Genomic DNA, 20121 nt, shown 5'->3' with positions numbered 1-20121 from the left:
TTGCCACAGCGAAATAAAGTCTCAGTAAGTGGAACAGTGAACGGAGCCCTCCCCGCCAAGGCCTCTGCTGTACACTCCCCAGCAGGGCACCAGCCTTCACTTGGCAGGAAGCCTGGGGGGGAGGGGCCTCTTCACGCCTGTGCTATAACAGGTGTCCTCTTCCCTTTGCACGGGGATCAAGAGCACAGACTGCTCAGAGTGTGGCCAACTTGGGATGTCCTCCAGTGCCTGATACGCCATCCTCACTTTCTCACTGCGAGTGCTGGGGTGACAGGAACAGGACCGTGTCCCCTTTCGCCTGAGCAGGGCTAACTACCCACTGCAGGAGCTCCTCTGTGAGCTGCGCGTTTTGAAAAGACCCACTCACTGCCTTCCCTCGGGTCCTGCTTTATCCATTACCAAAGCCAGGAAAGTGAGAATAAGCTCTAAACTCCCCCCAAGATCTGGATCCCAGTTGGGAATGTCTACTCCTGTATCTCTGTCCCACATCTAGTGTCTTCCCGACAGGGAGGAGACATGTGGAGAGGTGGAGATGGCAAGGGATGGAAGGATCGCATACCGCCTCAGAAGCCACATACATCGTAACCACTGCTCTTTCTGAAAGCCCATCCTTTTCACCCTGACTTAACCGCACTGTTTTCTTTATGTGCTCCAGACTTGACCACACGTGTGCCTTGTTGGCAGTAGGGATGGATACTCACCATGGGGCAGGTGGAGTGTAGGAGTTCTCTGGCTAATTTGGACAAAGCGAGTGCTTCAAAGGAACTGTTTTATAATCTGATAGATTTAGGGTTGTTTTATAATACAACAGTCTTTTGGGGGGTCAGAATACATCATTTCCCACTAGTAAGGATGGAGAGAAGATATCAAAACCTCTCCTCTTTTACTCTAAACTCAAGGGCAACACGGTAAAAAACTGGAAGGTGGCCACCATCCCTCCCTTTAACCGTGCTAATGCTAGCAGTGAAATGTGTTTTTATCTGCTGCCTGGTCAACACAACGGCTCTGCTCTTAAGATTTCAGGATGTCTCCATTGTGATGCTAATTTGTCTGTGGCTTTCTGGGTAATTTCAAATTGCTCTTGTTATTCGTTTTTGAGGATTATAAAATGATAATAGGTCTGTATACTAATGGACGCTTTAACTCACATCTCCATGGTGACGGCCACTCCCTTAGAGCTGAGTGTTCTTATTATAATGGCTGCACACCTTCTATTTCCAAAGAGCTCAGAGCCCAATGCCGACATCCCATGGGAATGTTTATAGTCTTAGGTGAGCTAAGATGCTGACAGAAATACATTTCACTTATCTCTGGATTGTTCTATAACAAGTGTTTAGAAGTGAGCCTCTGAGCGCTTATGGAAACCCTGGGTAACATGAAAAAGCTATCGTTCGTGCTACCAAAGGAGAAACTGATGCTGGATCCGCAACTCTTGCTGGTTTGATTGTTTTACTATTAGAGACATTTACGCATGTGTCCTTTCTGGTTTAGGTCAGTGGGTTGCCAACCCCAGATCTCAGCTGGCAACTAGATGGAAAGCCCATACGGCCCGACAGTGCTCACAAGATGCTGGTCCGTGAGAACGGGGTACACTCCCTCATCATAGAGCCAGTCACGTCTCGGGACGCCGGCATCTACACGTGTATTGCCACCAACAGGGCAGGACAGAACTCATTTAACCTGGAACTTGTGGTTGCTGGTAAGTGGCCTGTGATGCCTCTCTCGCTGCCAAAACAAGTTAGATGACACAGAAGCGAATTTTCTATCCTGAGATAGTGCAGATAATAAGTCAAAATGCTAACCAAACAGATTGTACCACCAATCGTGATTGTACCAAACACCGTGGTAGCATGTATGAGGCTTGGCAGTTCAGAGGCATTACTTTTGCTTACTTCAGCATAGCTGTTATTATTTACCTTTTCTTTCTCCCATAACCTGGCAAAGGAGGGAAGAGGACCAGGGCAGCTCACCCTCTCTGCTGTGACAGGCCTAGTGCTCCACAGAGAAAGAGTGACCGACAGATACGCTTCCAGAACTTTACATAGAGAGAGTCCAACAGACTCTTTTTAACAGACCATATAGCAATTTCAAAATCTAAAAACTTTAAATAATGGGGTCATCTAGACTCAATCAGTATCAAATTAAGCTCAAGTTTGCTTTCTACTCAATACTGTAGGTAAGCTGTGTTATGTTGTTACAGGAAGTTAGACTCTTTGAGAAACATTGAATGAAAAGACATTCATGCAAAGGCTTATCCTACCTTTTGGGGTAAGGAAGAAGTAAGACTTCTAATGGCCTGACCTCTTGCTGTCACAAAGCTTGCCAAAGCATAGTATGTATTCCTTAAAGCACGACTGACAATGCACATCATAGATGTTATCTTGGCCCGGCCTCGCATCAGCCCTGTGAGATAATCGGGGCTTCCCGGTGTCCCCCTTAGTAAGCTAGAACTAGCCTCAAGGTAGCCTCTTGCAAATGCTCCGTGAACTACTCAGTTTCTTTAATAGAGTGGCCATAAGAATAAAACCAGAGAGCTCCTAGCTTTAAAGTCCAGGGTGATCATTTTAATAACAGAATATGTTTTTATTCCCCCCCCAAAAGAATCTGGTGAATATATGGGCCATGCTGCCATTTTAATCAGGATTTGGGATATTATGCAAAGTACTCTATCTGCCCACATGGTAGCTTCAGCTTCAGCCATTTCTTTAAATTCAAACTAAACTGTCCGTTTTTCTACCAGCAAATGTACCCATTGGTCTTATTTGTCCATCAGGATAAGACTTGAGGGTCCCAGAAACAGATATCTGGGCATGGCTCAGCGCTCCTCTCAGAGCTGGCAGGGCACACTGGTATGGATTAAGGCCTCTGCCATCAGATGGTAGTTTGTGTGTGTTACTGGCTGTGTTTAAAACCAGCCTTAATATCCCAACTGCTCAGCAGTGGTGGCATGTGCCACGTGGAGTACTGCTGTTCGTGATGCCGCCTGCTTATTAGGACTTCATAAGCATTTCCCCAGTTTAATCCTTAAAAATGCTGTAGCATATTATTTATGGTCCCCACTGTGCTGGGACATCCATTGTCTGTTTGCCAGTGGTGACACATCTAGTGACACAGAAACTAATATCCGACTGGTATTAGTGTGCAGGAAGATGTGTCCCTTAGACTCATTGTGGGGAGCGCAGATGAAATTAAACCTTATTCTTCCTCTGAAATTCTTCCTACCAGTGACCTAAGAAATCAGTTTCCCATTGGCTGGTAATGTTCAGACTATTATTAACAGTAAGCCCTGACTTTTAAAAGACTAAGTAAATAAAGTTCTATAAGATAATCATAAATTTGCCTTTTTTATAGCTCCCTTCAAAGGACACAAGTTAGAGGATGCACATCTTTAGTTTATAGATAATTATCTAAACTTTCTAAATTTACATACTTTTCCTGTGTTTTCTCTCACCCTTTCAACCCTATGGTGTGTCTCATTACTCTATGAGTTCCACATTTTGTTTTTGTTTTTTTTTTTGTTTTTGTTTTTTGAATTTTCGAGAAAGGGTTTCTCTGTGTAGCCTTGGCTATCTATCCTGGACTCACTCTGTAGACCAGTCTGGCCTCGAACTCACAGCAATCTGCCTGCCTCTGCCTGCCTCTGCCTCCCGAGTGCTGGGATTAAAGGCTTGAGCCACCACGCCCGCCCCCCCGCTGAGTTTCACAGTTTGAATCCTCAAAATAAGGTGGCAGCCAGGAACTCACAGTTGTAAAATACTGGGCACCACTAGGTGGCAGCAGCAGGTAAAGGCGGTGAGCTCAGGCTGCCTTAATTAGGAGTAAAGCTCTCAACAGCCTTTAGCAGTGACTGCAAATCTCTGAGGCCTGTCAGGCAGGCATTCTGAGGAGCAGATGGCCGGGGCTCTGTGTGGGCCTATCAGTCTTGAATTAATTGAGGAAACACAGGAGTGGAACGAAGCGTACAGATCTCTGCTTGAGGAAAGGGCTAACCTCTTAACCACCTGAAGGGAAATTGGCGTCATAAAAGAGCTAGTCAGTCTTTCCAAAGCTTCTGGCTTCCTTGCCTGCCGTGCCACTAACGGAAAACCCATCTCGTGTTTTCTTAGCTAAAGAAGCGCACAAGGCCCCTGTGTTCGTTGAGAAGCTGCAAAACACGGGGGTTGCTGATGGGTACCCCGTGCGGCTGGAATGCCGTGTTTTGGGAGTACCACCACCTCAGATATTTTGGAAGAAAGAAAATGAGTCGCTCACTCACAGCACTGAGCGCGTAAGGTAAGATTGCACGGCGGTTTCACCTACCCCATCACTTGCGCAGTCCTGACGCTAGGTGAAAAGACACATCAGGAAACTGCCTCCAAATTGGTGAGTGTAAAAGCCATGCTACCACCCGATGGGCAAGACACAAACCAGCACTTCGTCCAAATGTAGGTTTAAGCTTCTAGAAGAGAGCAATGACGGTATGTGATGAAGCATGTTCTAACTTAACCTGATTGCATTTTTGAAACGTATGTATCAAAAAGAAAAGATGGATGCGTTTGCGCCGGTGGTGACAACCCAGGCAGTGGCTTTTGTAAAGGCAGGTCCTCCTCTAGGAATGTGTGCGTACATCCGCTCACCCCCTTGAGGTCTGCTCGGCTCTCCCATTAACTTAATGGGCCTAGGCGCCTCTCTGGAATAAGTATGATCCTATTATCTGCTCCTCGCACAATTCTGTTTCTAATGACCTAATTAAAAATGATGCTTCATGTCCAAAGCCACTTTTAAAAAATTTAAAGCCCTAATGACTTTCTCTTTCTCCGCAGCATGCACCAGGATAATCACGGCTACATCTGCCTGCTCATTCAGGGAGCCACAAAAGAAGACGCTGGGTGGTATACGGTGTCAGCCAAAAACGAAGCAGGCATTGTGTCCTGTACTGCCAGGCTGGACGTCTACAGTGAGTGTCGCCTTGTTTCATCTCACTGCCGTTCACACGTTGAATGGTCAAGAATGACATATCACATTACCCTAAGCTTTATACTCTAAGTCTATACGCCAGCATCTTATTTGCAAAAAAAAAAAAAAAAAAAAAAAAATCACATTATTCTTTCTCTTTCTGTTTGTAGTTTCCCGACATTAATAGTGAAACCCCCTCCAGGAGAACAAGCACCCAAGTATCACCAGAGTCTTTGACTGATGATCAAGATGTGCATGCTTGATTTCCTAGGCTGGCTAGTCAGCTGTGGCTGTCTCACTTGCGCATCCATAGGGCTTAACAGTAGACAAAGGCATACGCATTTTTTTCACATTTTCGCATTCCTATGTTCTGCAAGCGACTGGGTTTTAACGTCTTTTCTGGAATCATAATCTTTTCAGTCTTAGCATGTGTACCTTGGTTCTGGAATGTGTACTTACATAGCTAAGTGCTTTTCTCATTAATATATCTTAAGCAGCTCAGCAGTCTTGAATGTGTTTGCGCGTGCGCATGCGCGTGAGCACAGGATGGGGGAGAAGGGGGGGGTATTTGTATACATGCATCCTAAATTTTAAACAGCTCCAACTCAATTTAAAGACTAGTACAACAGCATTATATATCCACTGATAGATGAAAAACATGTCAGTGTTTCAAGACATTCAAGTGATGCAGTACTAAAAGAACAGTACCAAAGCAACATATAGACTCTGACTTGTGATATTTGTGAGTAAAATGCAAAAGTACCTCTAAATTATCCATGTCTGACCATAACTGCATCGTTTTTTCACAAAGAATATACGTGTGGGGCACTGGAGATAGCTCAGCAGTTAAGAGCATTTCCTGTTCTACCAGAAGACCCAGGTTCAGTTCCCAGCACTTAGGTAGCAGCTCACAGCTGTCCACAACCAGGGCGATCTGTCACCTTCCCCTGGCTTCCCAGGCACCAGGAAAATACTCAGTGCACATACATACATCCAGGCAACACATACAAGCACACTTAGGCGGCAGGAACATACCAGTGCACATGCAGGGAAAACACTTACATATATAAAAAGTAAAGGCTCTTTTAAAAAAATAATTTGTATGCACCTGATACGTATCAAAAGACATTAGTTGTGTGTGTTGTTGTTGTTGTTGTTGTTGTTGTTGTTGTTGTTTTTAGAGCAACAGCCCAGTCTAGCCTATAACTCACTGTGTAACCCAAGCTGACCTCAAACTTAACAGCAATCCTCCTGCCTCGGCCTTGCAAGGGCTGAGGTTACAGGTGTAAGCCACCAGGCTCTGCCCAAAAGATATTCTATATTTACTTAAACCTCTAAGGGATTTCCGAGCATATCTTTGCTAAAAATCTTCATCTGCTCTTTCCTTTATAGCCCAGTGGCATCAGCCTTCACAGACCACCAAGCCAAAAAAAGTACGGCCCTCGGCCAGTCGCTACGCCGCACTTTCGGACCAGGGACTAGACATCAAGGCTGCTTTCCAACCTGAAGCGAGCCCATCTCACCTGACACTGAACAGCGGCTTGGTAGAAAGTGAGGACCTGTGATCAGTACCCCTTGTTGAAGCTGAAAACCGAAACGCCATTGCTTTGACCAACATACTCCTCTGTCACATTATGTAAAAGGCAGAAGTATACTTTTGACTTTAAGAAATGTTTTTTAAACCACCAAAATTGTATTTTTCTTACTTGATAGAGTTTAAGTAGGTAATGCTTATAGGGATGTACATTGCACAGAAAACTCACACGTATTGTCCAAGTGAAACTTTTGGAATTGCTGTGATTAAAATGGTCTGAAATGCCAAAATGCCAAAAGAAATCAACTATCAAAGGTGACCACGGCTTATGTTATCTATAAGTGCCTTTAAACACGAGCTGTAGGTGCTGTGGTGTGGCGGTGTGAAATGGTTGACAGACGCTACAGTGACCCTCATGTGCAGTGTCCACAGATGGCTACAGGGAGCCGGGTGCAATATGGAAGGGCAGAAAGAATGGTGAAGAAACCCAAGTGACTGCCTTGCCCCGGCAAAGGGCTTATATTAAATCAGAAAGAAGGAATCCCGTGCCTTAAATCGCATTCACATCAAGAGTTTGCCCCTTAATGCTACCTTAGTAGGAAGCTTACTTACAATTCGTATTAAATAAAAGGCTAATCTAAGCTTCAACCACTTAAGAATACAGTCCATTCCACGAGGGGCATCCAAAGCACCAAGTGACCAAGGCATGTAGTGTTTGGAAGAAACGGGTTTGGAAGGTGTGGAAAGAAGGAAGGAAGGAACTGCTCCCCACACAGGACCTCATATCCATTTAGACGAAAGCGGCACGGGTGGGCCAGGCTCTTCTTGGGTTTTCTTCTAAACCTTAAAAACACAGGTGCAAAAACACTGGCCGTTAGCCAGTCAATGGCTCTAGGGAGTCGTCCGGAAGTCCGGGGCGCATGTGTGGTGGAGGCTTCCGTGTAGCGGAAGCGTGTCGTAGTTGATGATGTTAGTGTGTAGAGCAAGTTGGACATGGGTTGGGATTGCAGGGGTGGCATAAACAAGAAGTAGCCTGTAAGGTCTAGTCTGCCTGAGGGAAGTGGAGATGAGAGAGACAAAAACAAGCTTGGGCCACAGTGAATTTCATTTCCGTGGCCATCAAGAGGTGGTGAGTGGAATTCACGGGTTCCCTCCACTCCCTATGCCATGGAGCCTAGCCTTAAGAGGGTCTCAGGCGCTGAGCATCTGTGAGGCCAGCTGCAAAGACGGCTTGTTGAGTGCATCAGCTAAAGTTGATTCTGACCAGACTTGAGGACTTTAAGTCGGAACCAATTTTTTTTTTAAATGAAAGAAAATAATCTGGCCTGATAGTATAAAAACATGAGGCTTTAATGGTACTTTGCTATGAAAAGAAAACACTGTGTTCCTCATGCCAAACATATCTATTGTTCATTATTTATAAAAGTGTTGAACTTTCTTAGCTCAGTTACTCAATGCATACATAGGACTTCTTAAAACAATTTTATATCTGTAGCCACCTCGTATATTTTGTATTAATGCTTCACATGAACAGCTTTCTACTTTTGTAAGAACACCAACCAACCAAGTTTTCGCAGGCTTGAGCACTGGGTGGCAGATGCTCTATGCAGCGTGGTGCACGTAGAACCACATACACTTTGCTAATGGGGGATTTAAGTTACCATGCGGGGTCTCATGGACCTATCTCTGTTGTAGAATTTGTGATCTATATTATAGCATACTTGCCAAATTTTTCTGAATGTGACTTTTTTTTTTCTGTTTTGCTAATTTGCTGGGCTTGGGATTAACTAGCATTCTTTTGCCACCTTTATGTTGTATTTATGAAACGAACAAAAAAAAAAAAACAGTGCCGTCATACTTTGGGTTGTTGTGCTGGTATAATGTGGACTGAACATCAATAAATAAATATTTAACAAATGGTAGTTGACCCTCTGTGATGTTGTGGTCTGTCGCTGCTGTGGTGAACTGGCAGAGTTGGAAGCAAAGTTCTGCATTGTCAGAGTTGGGTAGATCAGAAGTTGGGCAAGAGATGCTGAGGTCCCAGTTCGCTGGCCATGAGGCTGAGGCCACTGTGTCACTGGCCGCAATCATACCTGATGCCCTAGTGCTTATGACAGAATTCAGAAGTTCCTGGAAGTTACAGGACAGAGGACCAGCTTAGTGTATCAGCAAGCGTTGCTCTCCCCTCCCCAAGGTAATGGGGATTTCTTCTCCTTCGCCTTCAGAGCCAGGGGAGAGAGTTTCCTCCCTCCAGACCCTCTGGCCCTTTGTTTCTCTTTGGCTGTGGAAGGGTTCATCCCTCTTTACAGGTGCACCCGAATAAATCAGGCCCACCCAGATAATCTCCTTTCTAAAAAGCACTTGGTTTAGAAACGTCATTGTATCTTCCCAGTCCCTTTCAGGGGATAGGGAGGTGGCTCACTGGGTAAAGTATTTAATGCATACAAGTGAAGACCCGAGTTCATATCTCCAGCACCTCCCTACGAAGCTGGCCACGCATGATGACATCTGTACCCTCTGTGCTGAGGTGGCACATCTGGGGGGCTCACTGGCCAGCCGAGATAATCAAAACAGCCAACCTGAGGTTCGGGGAGAGATCTCGCCTCACAAAAGAAGAAGTGTCTGAGGAAGACATTCTGATGTTATCCTCTGGACTCAACATGGGTACCTGCATGGGCAAGTGTACCCCCCCACACACACACACACCTAAAACAACAACAGTCTCTTCCAAATAGCACTGAGATTCAGGCTTCGCTGCATAAAAGAGGTGTGCAGGACAGCTGTCTGCTTACTGACTCTCAAAGACAGCTTGGCAAGCAAATAAAACCAGAAGCACCAGTTATATACCTGTGCAGTTCAAGGCACACGACACCTGCGTTATTGGGCGTTGTGTTTTCACATCCTCGGATCTGTTCTTCATGTAGCCATTTCATCTAACTAAAGCGTTTTCCCACTGTGCTAAAATGACAGACATTCATCTAGTTCCTTCTTTTGAGGAGCCTTTTCATCAGGTCTTAGAAGAGGTTCTCTCTAGACTGGCTGTTGGGAACTTGCTACAAATGTAAACTCTTCTGAATCAGAAATGTGAATCTTGAGGCCAGACAGACGGTTCAGCAGGTAGACACTTGCCACTAAGCCTGGTGACCTGAGTGCAATGTCTGGGAGCCACATGGCAGAAGGGGAAAACTAACTCCCACAAATGGTCCATGACCTTATGCATGCACATAAGGAAACAAATATATAAATGTTAAAAAAAAAATTAGAAGTCTGGGGTTTCTCAAGCCTTCCAGGTGACTGATTATAGCTCAAAGGCCATTTGCAGAGGAGACTCTGTTTCCCAGTCCCCTTCCCTGCTCAGCTGACTCTCGGGACTGCTGTGTTGTTAGAAAGCCTGAATAAGTTGTTGATAAATTTAGTCACAACCGTTCCTCTGAACACGGCTCTTTTGGCTACTTCATGCGAACAGTCTCTGCCAGTAAGGTGAGCCCCAAGAGGCCTTGAGGTTTTTGTTTTTCTTCATCTGCTGAATTGCTACTCTGCAACATGCTGTATTCCAGCACCAGAGTCCATCCCAGGCCGAGTTATCTGACCTCGATGTAACCCTCCCTAAAGACATGTGCATACCTCACAAACACAGTGTGGTGCCATGAAAACACAAACAAATACCAGACACACATCCATTCGAGTGACACGGCTAAGAGCTCTAAGCAAAGAGGGCAATGTCCTGGGCATAAACAGACCCCACAGAGATCTGAATGTGTTTGTTTTAAAGGCATCTGCCCATATGATAATAGAGAAGAGACAAGTGCCACAACGCAGTCAGAGGGTTAGGCACTGATATACAACTGACCCCAAAAAGCCTCCCAACAAGTAAATGCAATGTCATTTATAAAGAAAAGGAAAGAAGAAGGGAGGGAGGGAGAAGAGGAGGGAGGGAGAGAGGGAGGGAGGAAGGGACAGAGGGAGGAAAGAAATCCCACTTTCCTCAAGACAGTGCTCATAAAAGGCCTGCAGTTAGAATCATTTGCTAATTCTGCAGGTCAAAATGAGGAAAAAGCTTATAGCAGTCAGTGGATTTTGACATTCCACACCATGGGCAGGAGATGGAACCATAAAACGTGAGGTTCCCAGATGGAGACAGGATGGCTGATTATGAGCACCACACCAGTACCTGGAATCAGGTCACTTTAAAGCATTCTTCCCCTCCAAGCTCAGACTGCTTAGGAGATGAAAATTGGGAATGGTGACATCAGCATTCCAGGAAAGAACATCTTCCTTGGAAGATCCAACCAGCCTGACAAACAACAACTAGAGCCCTGTGGAGTTAGTACTTGACTGTCAACCCACAGGTTCTAGAATCATCTAGAAGACAAACCTCTGAGAATGTCTATCAGGGCCTTTCTAGATTGCGTTCGCCCTAAATGTGTGCTCACCATCTTGGTTGGGGGGAGAAGGGTGTCAGACTAAGTAAAACAGGAAGTTTTCTGAGTACACACACCCATCACTGGCTCTTAACTAGGACTACAAGGTGACCAGCTGCCGTGTGCTGCCACCACCATACTCTCTCTGCCTTGAGGAGTTGCACCCTCAGACTGTGAGGTAAAATAGACTCTTCTTTAAGTTGCTTTGGACAGGTGTCCTGTCATAGCAACATGAGAAGCTACTGACACAAAGACCAGTTCTCAAAGCACAGCCCAGGAAACGCTGATAGTCCCTGGGTCCTATAAAGGAGCAGAAAAAGCTCCTACTTTCAAATTAATATTTCAAACTCACTTTCCCCTTTCCATGTTTGCTCTCTGAGAACTATGTCAACCAACTTCTAAACTTCTATTACTGGTAACGTTTCCCCCATCTTTACCTCCCTTGTATCTTTTCTGAGGAGTTACATTCCTTCAAACGAGGTCATGTGCCATTTTGTGAGCAAACAAATGATATTGCTCAGAATTCTTAATTCAGATTTGTAAATGTTGTTTTTAATTTCCTCAGATGAAGGGATGAGATGGGAGCCAATCCTAAGCCTTCCTAGCTCTTTCTGGACTCTTGCTGGCTGGTTCAACTAAGCTGATCTGGCCTAAACGCCTCTCCAAGCTGACTGATTCAAATTGGCTTCTCTTAGCTTTTGACTGAATTGCTCTGCCTGGCCTCAAAACTAATTTTGACAATGTTATAATCTTCTGGCTCCTTTTCATTCACTGGCTTGTTCTGTCTTCACCTGTGAGTAGCTTGCTCTCTCTGTGGCCTGTCTCTGTGAAACTGTCCAGGAAAAAGCCTCTCGGTAAATAAAAACTCCCCCTCTCTCCCTGTGCTGTCATGTAGCCTCTCTTTCCTGTCTTGTTCTTGTGCGAGGTGAACATATCATATCTCTGGACTCATTCTGTCTAATCTTTCTCTGATTTGTCACCTTGTCTTGCCCCTCAGTTAAATGTCACTTTCAAACATCGACATTTCCTTCTATAAACTAAACTTGCCTTCACTGTTTAGAATTACAGGTATGTACTAAATGAATGTCTGTAATGCAGCCAGATCATCCTGTGATACAGAATGTGTCTGCATTCCAGCCAGAACACACAGGGTTTGGATGTGATACCTTGCCAGAGTAGCCATGTTGCTGGGTTAAAATTCTTCTACACAGATTAAAAAGGATAAATACCAAAACAGGGTTTGAACAATAAAATTTTAAAAGTACATCATGGACAAACCTACACTACCAAATGAAATCGCCAGTACCAGGAATGAGTTACATCTTTTTGAGTTGTTGACCAGTGGTGGCTCATACATTACATTATTGTCAATGCTACTGTCTACTGTCTACTGAAGATATCATATACTTATGTCATCAAACATGGAAAAATCAAATGGTGCTTACCTGGAAGAGTCAGCCTTACTGGCCAGTGCTCATAGTGCTGGAAAGTGCTATAGATGCTACTGAGAGAGAAAAGTCATCAATCTCATCCCACTATGAACTGCCTGTAAGATATACCCATTGATGCAACAATGGCACAAATGTTATGGTGGTAACCAAATACTTTTTAGGAAATGGATCTAAGGCCCACACTGTGAACTGGAACTCATACATGACACTGCTCATGAGGCAAAAATGTGTGAGCTAGATAGATCATGGACCCTAGGGGAAAATCTAACACCATCATTTTTCTAAATCAGTGGTTCTCAACCTGTGTAGGTTGTGACCCCTTTGGCAAACTTCTATCTCCAAAATTATTTACATTATGACTCATAACAGTAATGAAAATAATTTTATCATTAGGGGTCACCACAACATGAGGAACTGTTTAAAAGGTCACGCACTAGGAAGGTTGAGAAGAACTGTGCTAAATGAACATAGCAATAAAAGGAACCCTAATGACATATTGCTACAACAATAGATCAGTGAGTGCTTCAACCCTCATCAGAGTAGTTTTTTTCTTGCTGTAGATGGTGATTAACACAAAAGCCCACAAATGGTCAACACGCAAAAAAAAATGAGACTATGGATTGCTTAGTTCTAAATGGGATGTCTGTGTCACACCTCTTGGCATAAGGCTCAGGGCTATATGTGGAGGAAGGAGCAGAAAGACCGTAAGAGCCAGAAGTGGTGAATGAGTTCTAGGAAACAGCATTTTCTAGGCACACCAGGGAAGATGCGCATATGAACTCACAGAGTCTGACAACATGCCCATGACCTGTACAAGCTCAAACCCAACACAACCCAAGCCCTGAAGTGGGGAAGTGGGCAAAAGCCAAGCAGCTAGAGGGAAAGAAGCTGACAGCTTCCGGGAAAAGAAGATCCAGTTCAATAGAGTAACACTAGATATACCAAGTGGCTTCCGTGGCATGCTCAGTGCTCAGAAGTAGCCGTACAACACAAACTGGACTCCATGGGGTGGTAGTTTCAGGTTTGTTTGTTCGTTGGTTTGTTCTATGGGAGGGAGAGAACATAAAGTTGGGGAGGTGGGGAGGTAGAGGAGGATCTGGAAGGAGTTGGAGGAAGAAAAGGAATATGATTAAAATATAGTGTATGAAAAAAAATATATATATAGTGTATGAAACTCTCAACGAACAAGTAAAATCATTATTTAAAAATATAAAGGACCTTAGCACTAGTGTTGAAGTGGCCTTTGGGGATCCTAGTCTTCATCTTATACTTTATCTTCCAAGCCTTGAACGCTTGTCCCAACAGCCTGTCCTCAATTAACTGGGCCCTTACCAACTGGTAAGTCAATGGATGGGCTTGGTAACACAGGCAGTACTGTTAGCATCTTATTTAGATTACTGGTCCAAGAATTCCTAATTGTGTTTGAGGTAATTACTCAAACTTAAGATATGTTGCCTAAGAGAAAAAGGGTAATTGGCTGAGCACTGAGAATTCAGTTGTAAAAATAATAAATACCAAAGTCCCTTTGTTGACTGAGACTGTCAACACAAGGAATCTCATCAAGAAGAAACATGCCTGGGTATGTACCCAGAGTCAGCATCAATACAGGCGACAGCTACAACATGACACAGCAACTGCAGGCCATGTCACTGGAGACTGCTTCATCTGTGTAAGCCTGACATGCTTAGCGCAGAGCAGAAAGGTAGAGATATCAGGAAAGCACAGTACAATTAATTGCATAGTAAATGAAGACACAGATTATACTCTGCCCTTGGGAGCTTATAATGTAGCTGAACAAGAAAAATTGAATGGTAGCTAGGAAATACTTTATTTAGGTATGTTTGTCAAGCAGGACAGTAGTGTCATTTCATAATTCACACTTACTCCCATTCACAGAGCTTGGGGCAAATGTTCCAATAACATTAAGGATAAACTCCTTTTTTTTTGTTTTTTGAGACAGGGTTTCTCTGTGTAATAGCCATGGCTATCCTGGAACTCTCTTTCTAGACCAGGCTGGCCTGAAACTGACAGAAATCCCCCTGCCTCTGCCTACCCAAGTGCTGGGATTAAAGACGTGAGCCACCACACCCGGCTAGGGATCAACTCTTGAACACTCAAAATAGTCTTCTTCTCTCACTATTCTGGATAATAGATGCATGTAAATTAGCTCAGCCTTGCTGCATAAATTAACCTCCTAAGTAATTTACAACATATAATTATATCTGTAAAAAGCTGACACAACCCCTCATAAATTGAATATGAATAAAAATATAAAAGGAGCACACATTTGGAAACCTGAGCATAAAAACTGAGTCCACTAGCTTTAGCCACCCACCTTTTCCTTCGGATGCTAAGCAAGGGCTGGACCATGAGCTGTTAGGTGGGTAACAGCCACGGACGAGTCTTCTGTTTGAGAATTCACTGAATGCAACTATTTTGTTGGCAATTCGACCACGTCAGTGAAAGCAGGGAGTGGAGCAGTTTAGTTCACCTTTTCTTTCTTTTTTTTAAGTGCTCTGCTTGCATGTACTCCTGCAAGCCAGAAGAGGGCGCCATATTACATTACAGATGGTTATGAGCTACCATGTGGTTGCTGGGAATTGAACTCAGGACCTTTGGAAGAGCAAGCAGCGCTCCTAACCACTAAGCCATCTCTCCAGCCCCTTAGTTCACCTTTTCAACAGATCACCGCATAGTTCATTCTGATATGGGGCGGGGGTAGCTTATTTTAAGAATCAACCTACACACTTACAGGTAATCCTATTGGTAAGCTAGTCTTTGTTGTTGTTGTTGTTGTTGTTGTTGTTGTTGTTGTTGTTGTTGTTGTTGTTGTTGTTTTGAGCTTTTGCTCATGTAGCCCAGGCTAGCCTCAAGCTCATTACACAGCTGAGAATGACTTTGACCTCCTACTCCCCCATCGCAAGCGCTAGGATTACAGGTGCGCACGGCCATAGCCCGCTTCTCTCTCACTGCTCCCCTCTCTATTACACAGCAGACCAGCTTCCCTGATGACTTCAGGACACTGTGTGTCCAGCAAAGGGAGCCGAGGCCTTCACAAGCGTAGGCCCCAAAGACGAGTGGGACAGGCCATAAGGAAGTGACCCACTCTCTGCATAAACTCTCTACCCAGACTGATGGATCACCTGAGAAATACTACACGTGTTGCATGTCCCAGCTTGCCCAGGAATGCCACTAGCCCAAAGTCTCCAACAGCCATGCCTTGCGTTCAGCGGGTTGTTCATTCAGAGGCACAGCTGTGCACACACCATCTGCTCTCCTCTTGACAAAGGCTGCAGATGGAACCCATGGGGAGAGCACCTGCTGAGTGAGCCCAAAGGCCAAGGTTCAATCTCCAGTACTGAAGAAAAAAAAATCAGAACGCTAATAAACGAAGTAAAGAAAGTGAGCCAGAAATAAAGGGCTCCGTACTTAGTACACAGCTTTTGATTTAGGACACAATTATTCTGAATGTATTAGGACGTCTTATTCATATGATTGAATTGATTTTTCAATATATAATTCAATCTCCAGTTAGATAAGGTTCCACTGCAAAACAGCAGTTAGATGACGCCTGGATCGCTGGGGTTTACTCTGTTCCGATCTGAAGAACTAAGAATTGAGCCCAGGGTCTTGCTTATGCTAGGCAAAGGTTCTACCATGTTCTCAGCCCTTTTTTAGAATCCATTATTTTGAAACAAAGTCTTGTTAATTTTCCCAGGCCGCCCTTGAACAGTATAACCAAAGCTGCTCTTGTTATGCTCTTGCGTCAGCTGCCCAAGTATCTGAGATTATGGACACCTTGGTAAAAGCAATTTTTTGTTGGTTTTTAGGCTTTTTTGTTTGTTTGTTTGTTTGTTTGTTTCATTGGTTGGTTGGTTGGGTTTTTTGAGGCAGAGTTTCTCTGTGTGGCTTTAGCTGTTCTGGAACTTGCTCTACAAAAGCAGGCTGTTCTCAAGCACGGAGACCCACCTGCCAGTGCTGGGACTAAAGGTGTGTGCCACCAGCATGTGGGCAAAACGTTGCTTTTTAAAATGAAATAAATATTAAAAACATTTCGATAATGGTAAGTAAAAAAACAACATGAATCCAGGATACAGAAATAGCCCGTTATTCCACTCTACTTGAGAGTAGAGTAATCTCTACTCTCAAGAAAATACTCTCTTCTAAGACCAACGCTTCCCAGCTCAAGGAAGCAGCTTAGTGGCCAAACACTTGCCTGGCACCTGGCAAGCCCTGCGCCTGATCGAGCATCATTGGAGAAAGCAGTGATCCATTATTACTGTATGCTTTGTGATTATTTATTTAAGTGTAATTATTCATTACCATCCTTAGATTTGGGACAGAGTCATTTCCTATCCACTACTATATAATATTCTTATCTATATGTGTGTATGTATGTATGCATGATTATGTATATATGTATGTGGGGATGGTGTGAGGGTGGCATGTGGATGTTGTTTTGTGTTTGAGAAAGGATCTCCTTATGTAGTCTTGGCTGGCCTGGACTTAGTATGTAAACAAGGCTGGCATGACCTCCGAGATCTACCTGCCTCTGTTTCCTGAGGGCTGGGATTAATTAAAAGCATATGCAATCACACCTGACAATAATTTTAGACAGATTTTGAACTTTGCTTTGAGACAAGACCTCCCCATGTTGGCCAAACTGACCAGAACTAGGAAGGCCAGGGAGAAGTCCACTTCCCCTCAGCAGAGCCAGTCTATCTGCTCTAGGAAAAAGGGAAGTGACTCCCTTCTGCTCTCCGCAGGCCAGAGGTCCCATTTGGTGAAAAGTGTCACAGGCCTGGCTCCGCTTTGACAAGCTATTTCAAAGCTGCCTCTGAGTTAACAAGGGACCCGTTCCTGAGACAGGCTCTCAGGGTATTTTCAGTAAACAGAAGGAATGTCCTGGGACTACCTCCTCTCTTTACAACTCAAGGCTTAAAACCTCCAGGCTCTCAAGTGGGAAGTGACCTTTTGGTCTCCTTTTTTAGTGGCCTTTGCTGGCTTTTCTGACCTTTCCCGTTATAGTTTAGGTCCCCTGTCCCACTTCTCTCACCCTGTCTTTGTTCGCTTTGATTTTTGGCTTTTGTCTCCCCCAATGCACAGAATGCCTGAGCCTTAGAACGGACATTAAAGCTTAGTGTTTTGGTTTTGGCTGTCTCATTCTGGCTTGTGATCTCAGCTACCTCTGCACTCCCCAATCCTCACACCCCCACCAACCCCCATCCCCCACCACCCCCATCTCCCCACCCCCCATGAGAGACACAATGGAGGCACCAATGAGGTTTGAGAACTTGGATTCTCTCTGCTGGAGAGCCTGTGGATTTTCCCACGCTCTCCGCCCCCCCCCCCAACCCAGGGGAGCAGCCGCCACGTTTTGTTGCAGTTTCATGGTGTGGAGCGTGTTCCCACCATGTCTTTCCAATTCTCCCATTCCTCCATGCAGCGTGTAGCTGCCAGAGCAGGTTTCCTGCGGCCCTGGTAGAGAAGAGAAGCCAAAGGATGACAACACAGGCTGACCTTGAACTCTTGGTCTTGCCTCGGCCTCTTGAGTGTTGGCATTACAGGGCATGTGCCACCACACCTAGTTCTTCTTTGTGAGACTTTTGGTTAGGTGGGTGGTGGTGGTGGTTTTGAGGTGTTGTTGTTGTTGTTGTTGTTGTTGTTGTTGTTGTTGTTGTTGTTGTTTTTTCAAGACAGGGTTTCTCTGTGTAGCCCTGGCTGTCCTGGGACTCACTCTGTAGACCAGGCTAGCTTTGAACTCACAAAGATTGGTCTGCCTCTGCCTCCCAAGTGCTGGGATTAAAGGAGTGCACCACCACTGCCCAGCCTTCATATGGTTCTTAAGTAGCTAGCCATACTGAGGTTCTCATGAGGGAAAAACACTCCCTAAGCTCTAGATCTGTGTGGCTCCTAACTATGTCTGGTACCTTAAGAGCTCACCCTCATCCTCCTTAGGAACTGTTTGTTGTATATGGAGTCAACTGCACCATGTTTAAAATAGCAGATTGGGCCCGAGACACCGCTCTGCCGGGTTCGGTGAAGGATCCCAAGATGGCTGGGCGTAAACTTGCTCTAAAAACCATTGACTGGGTAGCTTTTGGGGAGATCATACCCCGAAACCAAAAGGCAATTGCAAACACCCTAAAGTCCTGGAGTGAGACCTTCCACACCAGGTTGGCTAATCTGTCTGAGAAACCACCAGTGATTGACTGGGCTTACTACAAGGCCAGTGTGGCCAAGGCGGGCTTGGTAGGTGATTGTGAAAAGAAGTATAACGCCCTGAAGATCCCTGTGCCTGAGGATAAATACACGGCCCTGGTGAACCATGAGGAAAAGAAGGATATGAAGAATAGTGCTGAGTTCATGTCTGGATCCCAGGTCAGGATCCAGGAATACGAGAAGCAGCTGGAGAAAATGAAGAACATAATTCCCTTTGACCAGATGGCCATTGATGACTTGAATGAAGTGTTCCCAGAAACCAAGCTAGACAAGAAGAAGTACCCATATTGGCCCCACCAGTCCATCGAGAACCTGTAAGGCAGGCCAGGAGGGAGCCCCGGCCACATTGCAATAAAACATTTACATAAAAAAATAAAATAAAATAAAATAATAAAATAGCAGATTGTTTTGCTGAGATGCTCAGTGAAAACTAGCATCACTCTTAAGAAAACTGGACTCGGCTGTAGAGACGGCCGAACAGACAGGAGCACTTGCTGTGTACTCCCAGCACCCTGTAAAAAGCCAAGCATGCCCACGCATGCCTGGAACCCCGGACTGAGAGACAGAGACAGGAAATTTTCAAGAGCTCACTGGCTAGCCCAGTAAGCCTCAGACTCACTGACAGCCCACCTCAAGTCAATAAGGAGGGAAGACACCAAAGTCCTCCTCTGGCCACTAAAGCAACGTGCATGCGTGCCTGCACACTCACATGCTGTCCCACACATGACCCCCCCATACACACACACCCCACAAATACACATGTACATACAAACGCACAACACACACAGTCAAGTCTAAAGCAGATATGACGGCTCACACCTACAATCTCAGCATTTGAGACAGTAAGGCAGAACTACTGTGAGTTCACAACAAATATGGAACCCATATTAAGTTCAGGGCATCCAGGGCTACAGAGCGACATCCTGGCTAAGAACAGGAGGGAGTCAGGTAGAAAAGTGTTGGGAGCGGTGTGCGACAGGGAGGATGACAGGGAGAGAAAAGAAAAGTCCTCCCTCAACGTATCATTGACATTTTGCCAACCTATATTAAACAAATGATTGCCTTTGTCTGTGCAGATGCAACATTATGCACAAGGTATAGTGGCACACACCAGACATCCCAGTGCCGGGAAGACTACAGCCAAGAGGGCAGAGGGGCTCACCCTGCGCTCAGCCTGGCCCACTGAGGCTGTGGAACCCTGCCTCAAAATGCAAAACAAGGCAGACAACAGGTGAACTTCAGCAAGGCTGCTAAAAATAATGTGGTGACTTGGATGTGAAATGTTCTCACAGACTCATGTTTGAACACTCGGCCCCTAGTTGATGGCATCGTTTGGGCAAGTTATGGAACTTTTAGGAGGTGAAGCCTTGTTGGAGGAAATGTGTCACTGTGGGTGGGCCTGGAGAATTTTGCAGCCTGGTTCCACTTCCTGTTCCCTCTCTGCTTCCTGTGTGTGGATGAAATGTGACCGGCTAGCTTTCTGCTCCCCCCACCATGCTTTCCCTGCACGATGTCCTGCCCTCCTGCCACCATGTATGCTATCCCTCTGGGACCATAA

The 20121-nt window shown here is 45.1% G+C and overlaps 2 protein-coding genes across 7 annotated transcripts in view; both read left to right on the top strand.

Annotated features, from left to right (window-relative positions):
- PALLD (palladin, cytoskeletal associated protein) overlaps nucleotides 1-8396 on the top strand; it is a 400257-nt gene extending 391861 nt beyond the window's left edge. For all 6 annotated transcript variants that reach the window (XM_084759530.1, XM_084759531.1, XM_084759534.1 and 3 more), the window contains 4 exons: nucleotides 1492-1699; nucleotides 4107-4272; nucleotides 4803-4936; nucleotides 6328-8396. In XM_084759530.1, coding sequence (XP_084615656.1) covers nucleotides 1492-1699; nucleotides 4107-4272; nucleotides 4803-4936; nucleotides 6328-6500 — 681 coding nt within the window. In that variant the 3' untranslated portion in view covers nucleotides 6501-8396. The remainder of the gene's footprint in view (nucleotides 1-1491; nucleotides 1700-4106; nucleotides 4273-4802; nucleotides 4937-6327) is intronic.
- A 9328-nt stretch (nucleotides 8397-17724) lies between these two features.
- Nucleotides 17725-20013, top strand: LOC311584852 (ATP synthase subunit d, mitochondrial-like). The gene has a single exon (XM_084759528.1). The coding sequence runs from the start codon at nucleotides 18333-18335 to the stop codon at nucleotides 18879-18881; it is 549 nt and encodes a 182-aa protein (XP_084615654.1). The 5' UTR covers nucleotides 17725-18332; the 3' UTR covers nucleotides 18882-20013.
- Nucleotides 20014-20121: the final 108 nt, after the last annotated feature.

The sequence above is a fragment of the Acomys minous genome (genome assembly GCF_964271855.1).
Source record: "Acomys minous genome assembly, chromosome: 15".
Classification (NCBI taxonomy): domain Eukaryota; kingdom Metazoa; phylum Chordata; class Mammalia; order Rodentia; family Muridae; genus Acomys; species Acomys minous.
Note: the sequence above shows the minus strand (reverse complement) of the source record. Positions and strands in the feature narration are given on the sequence as shown.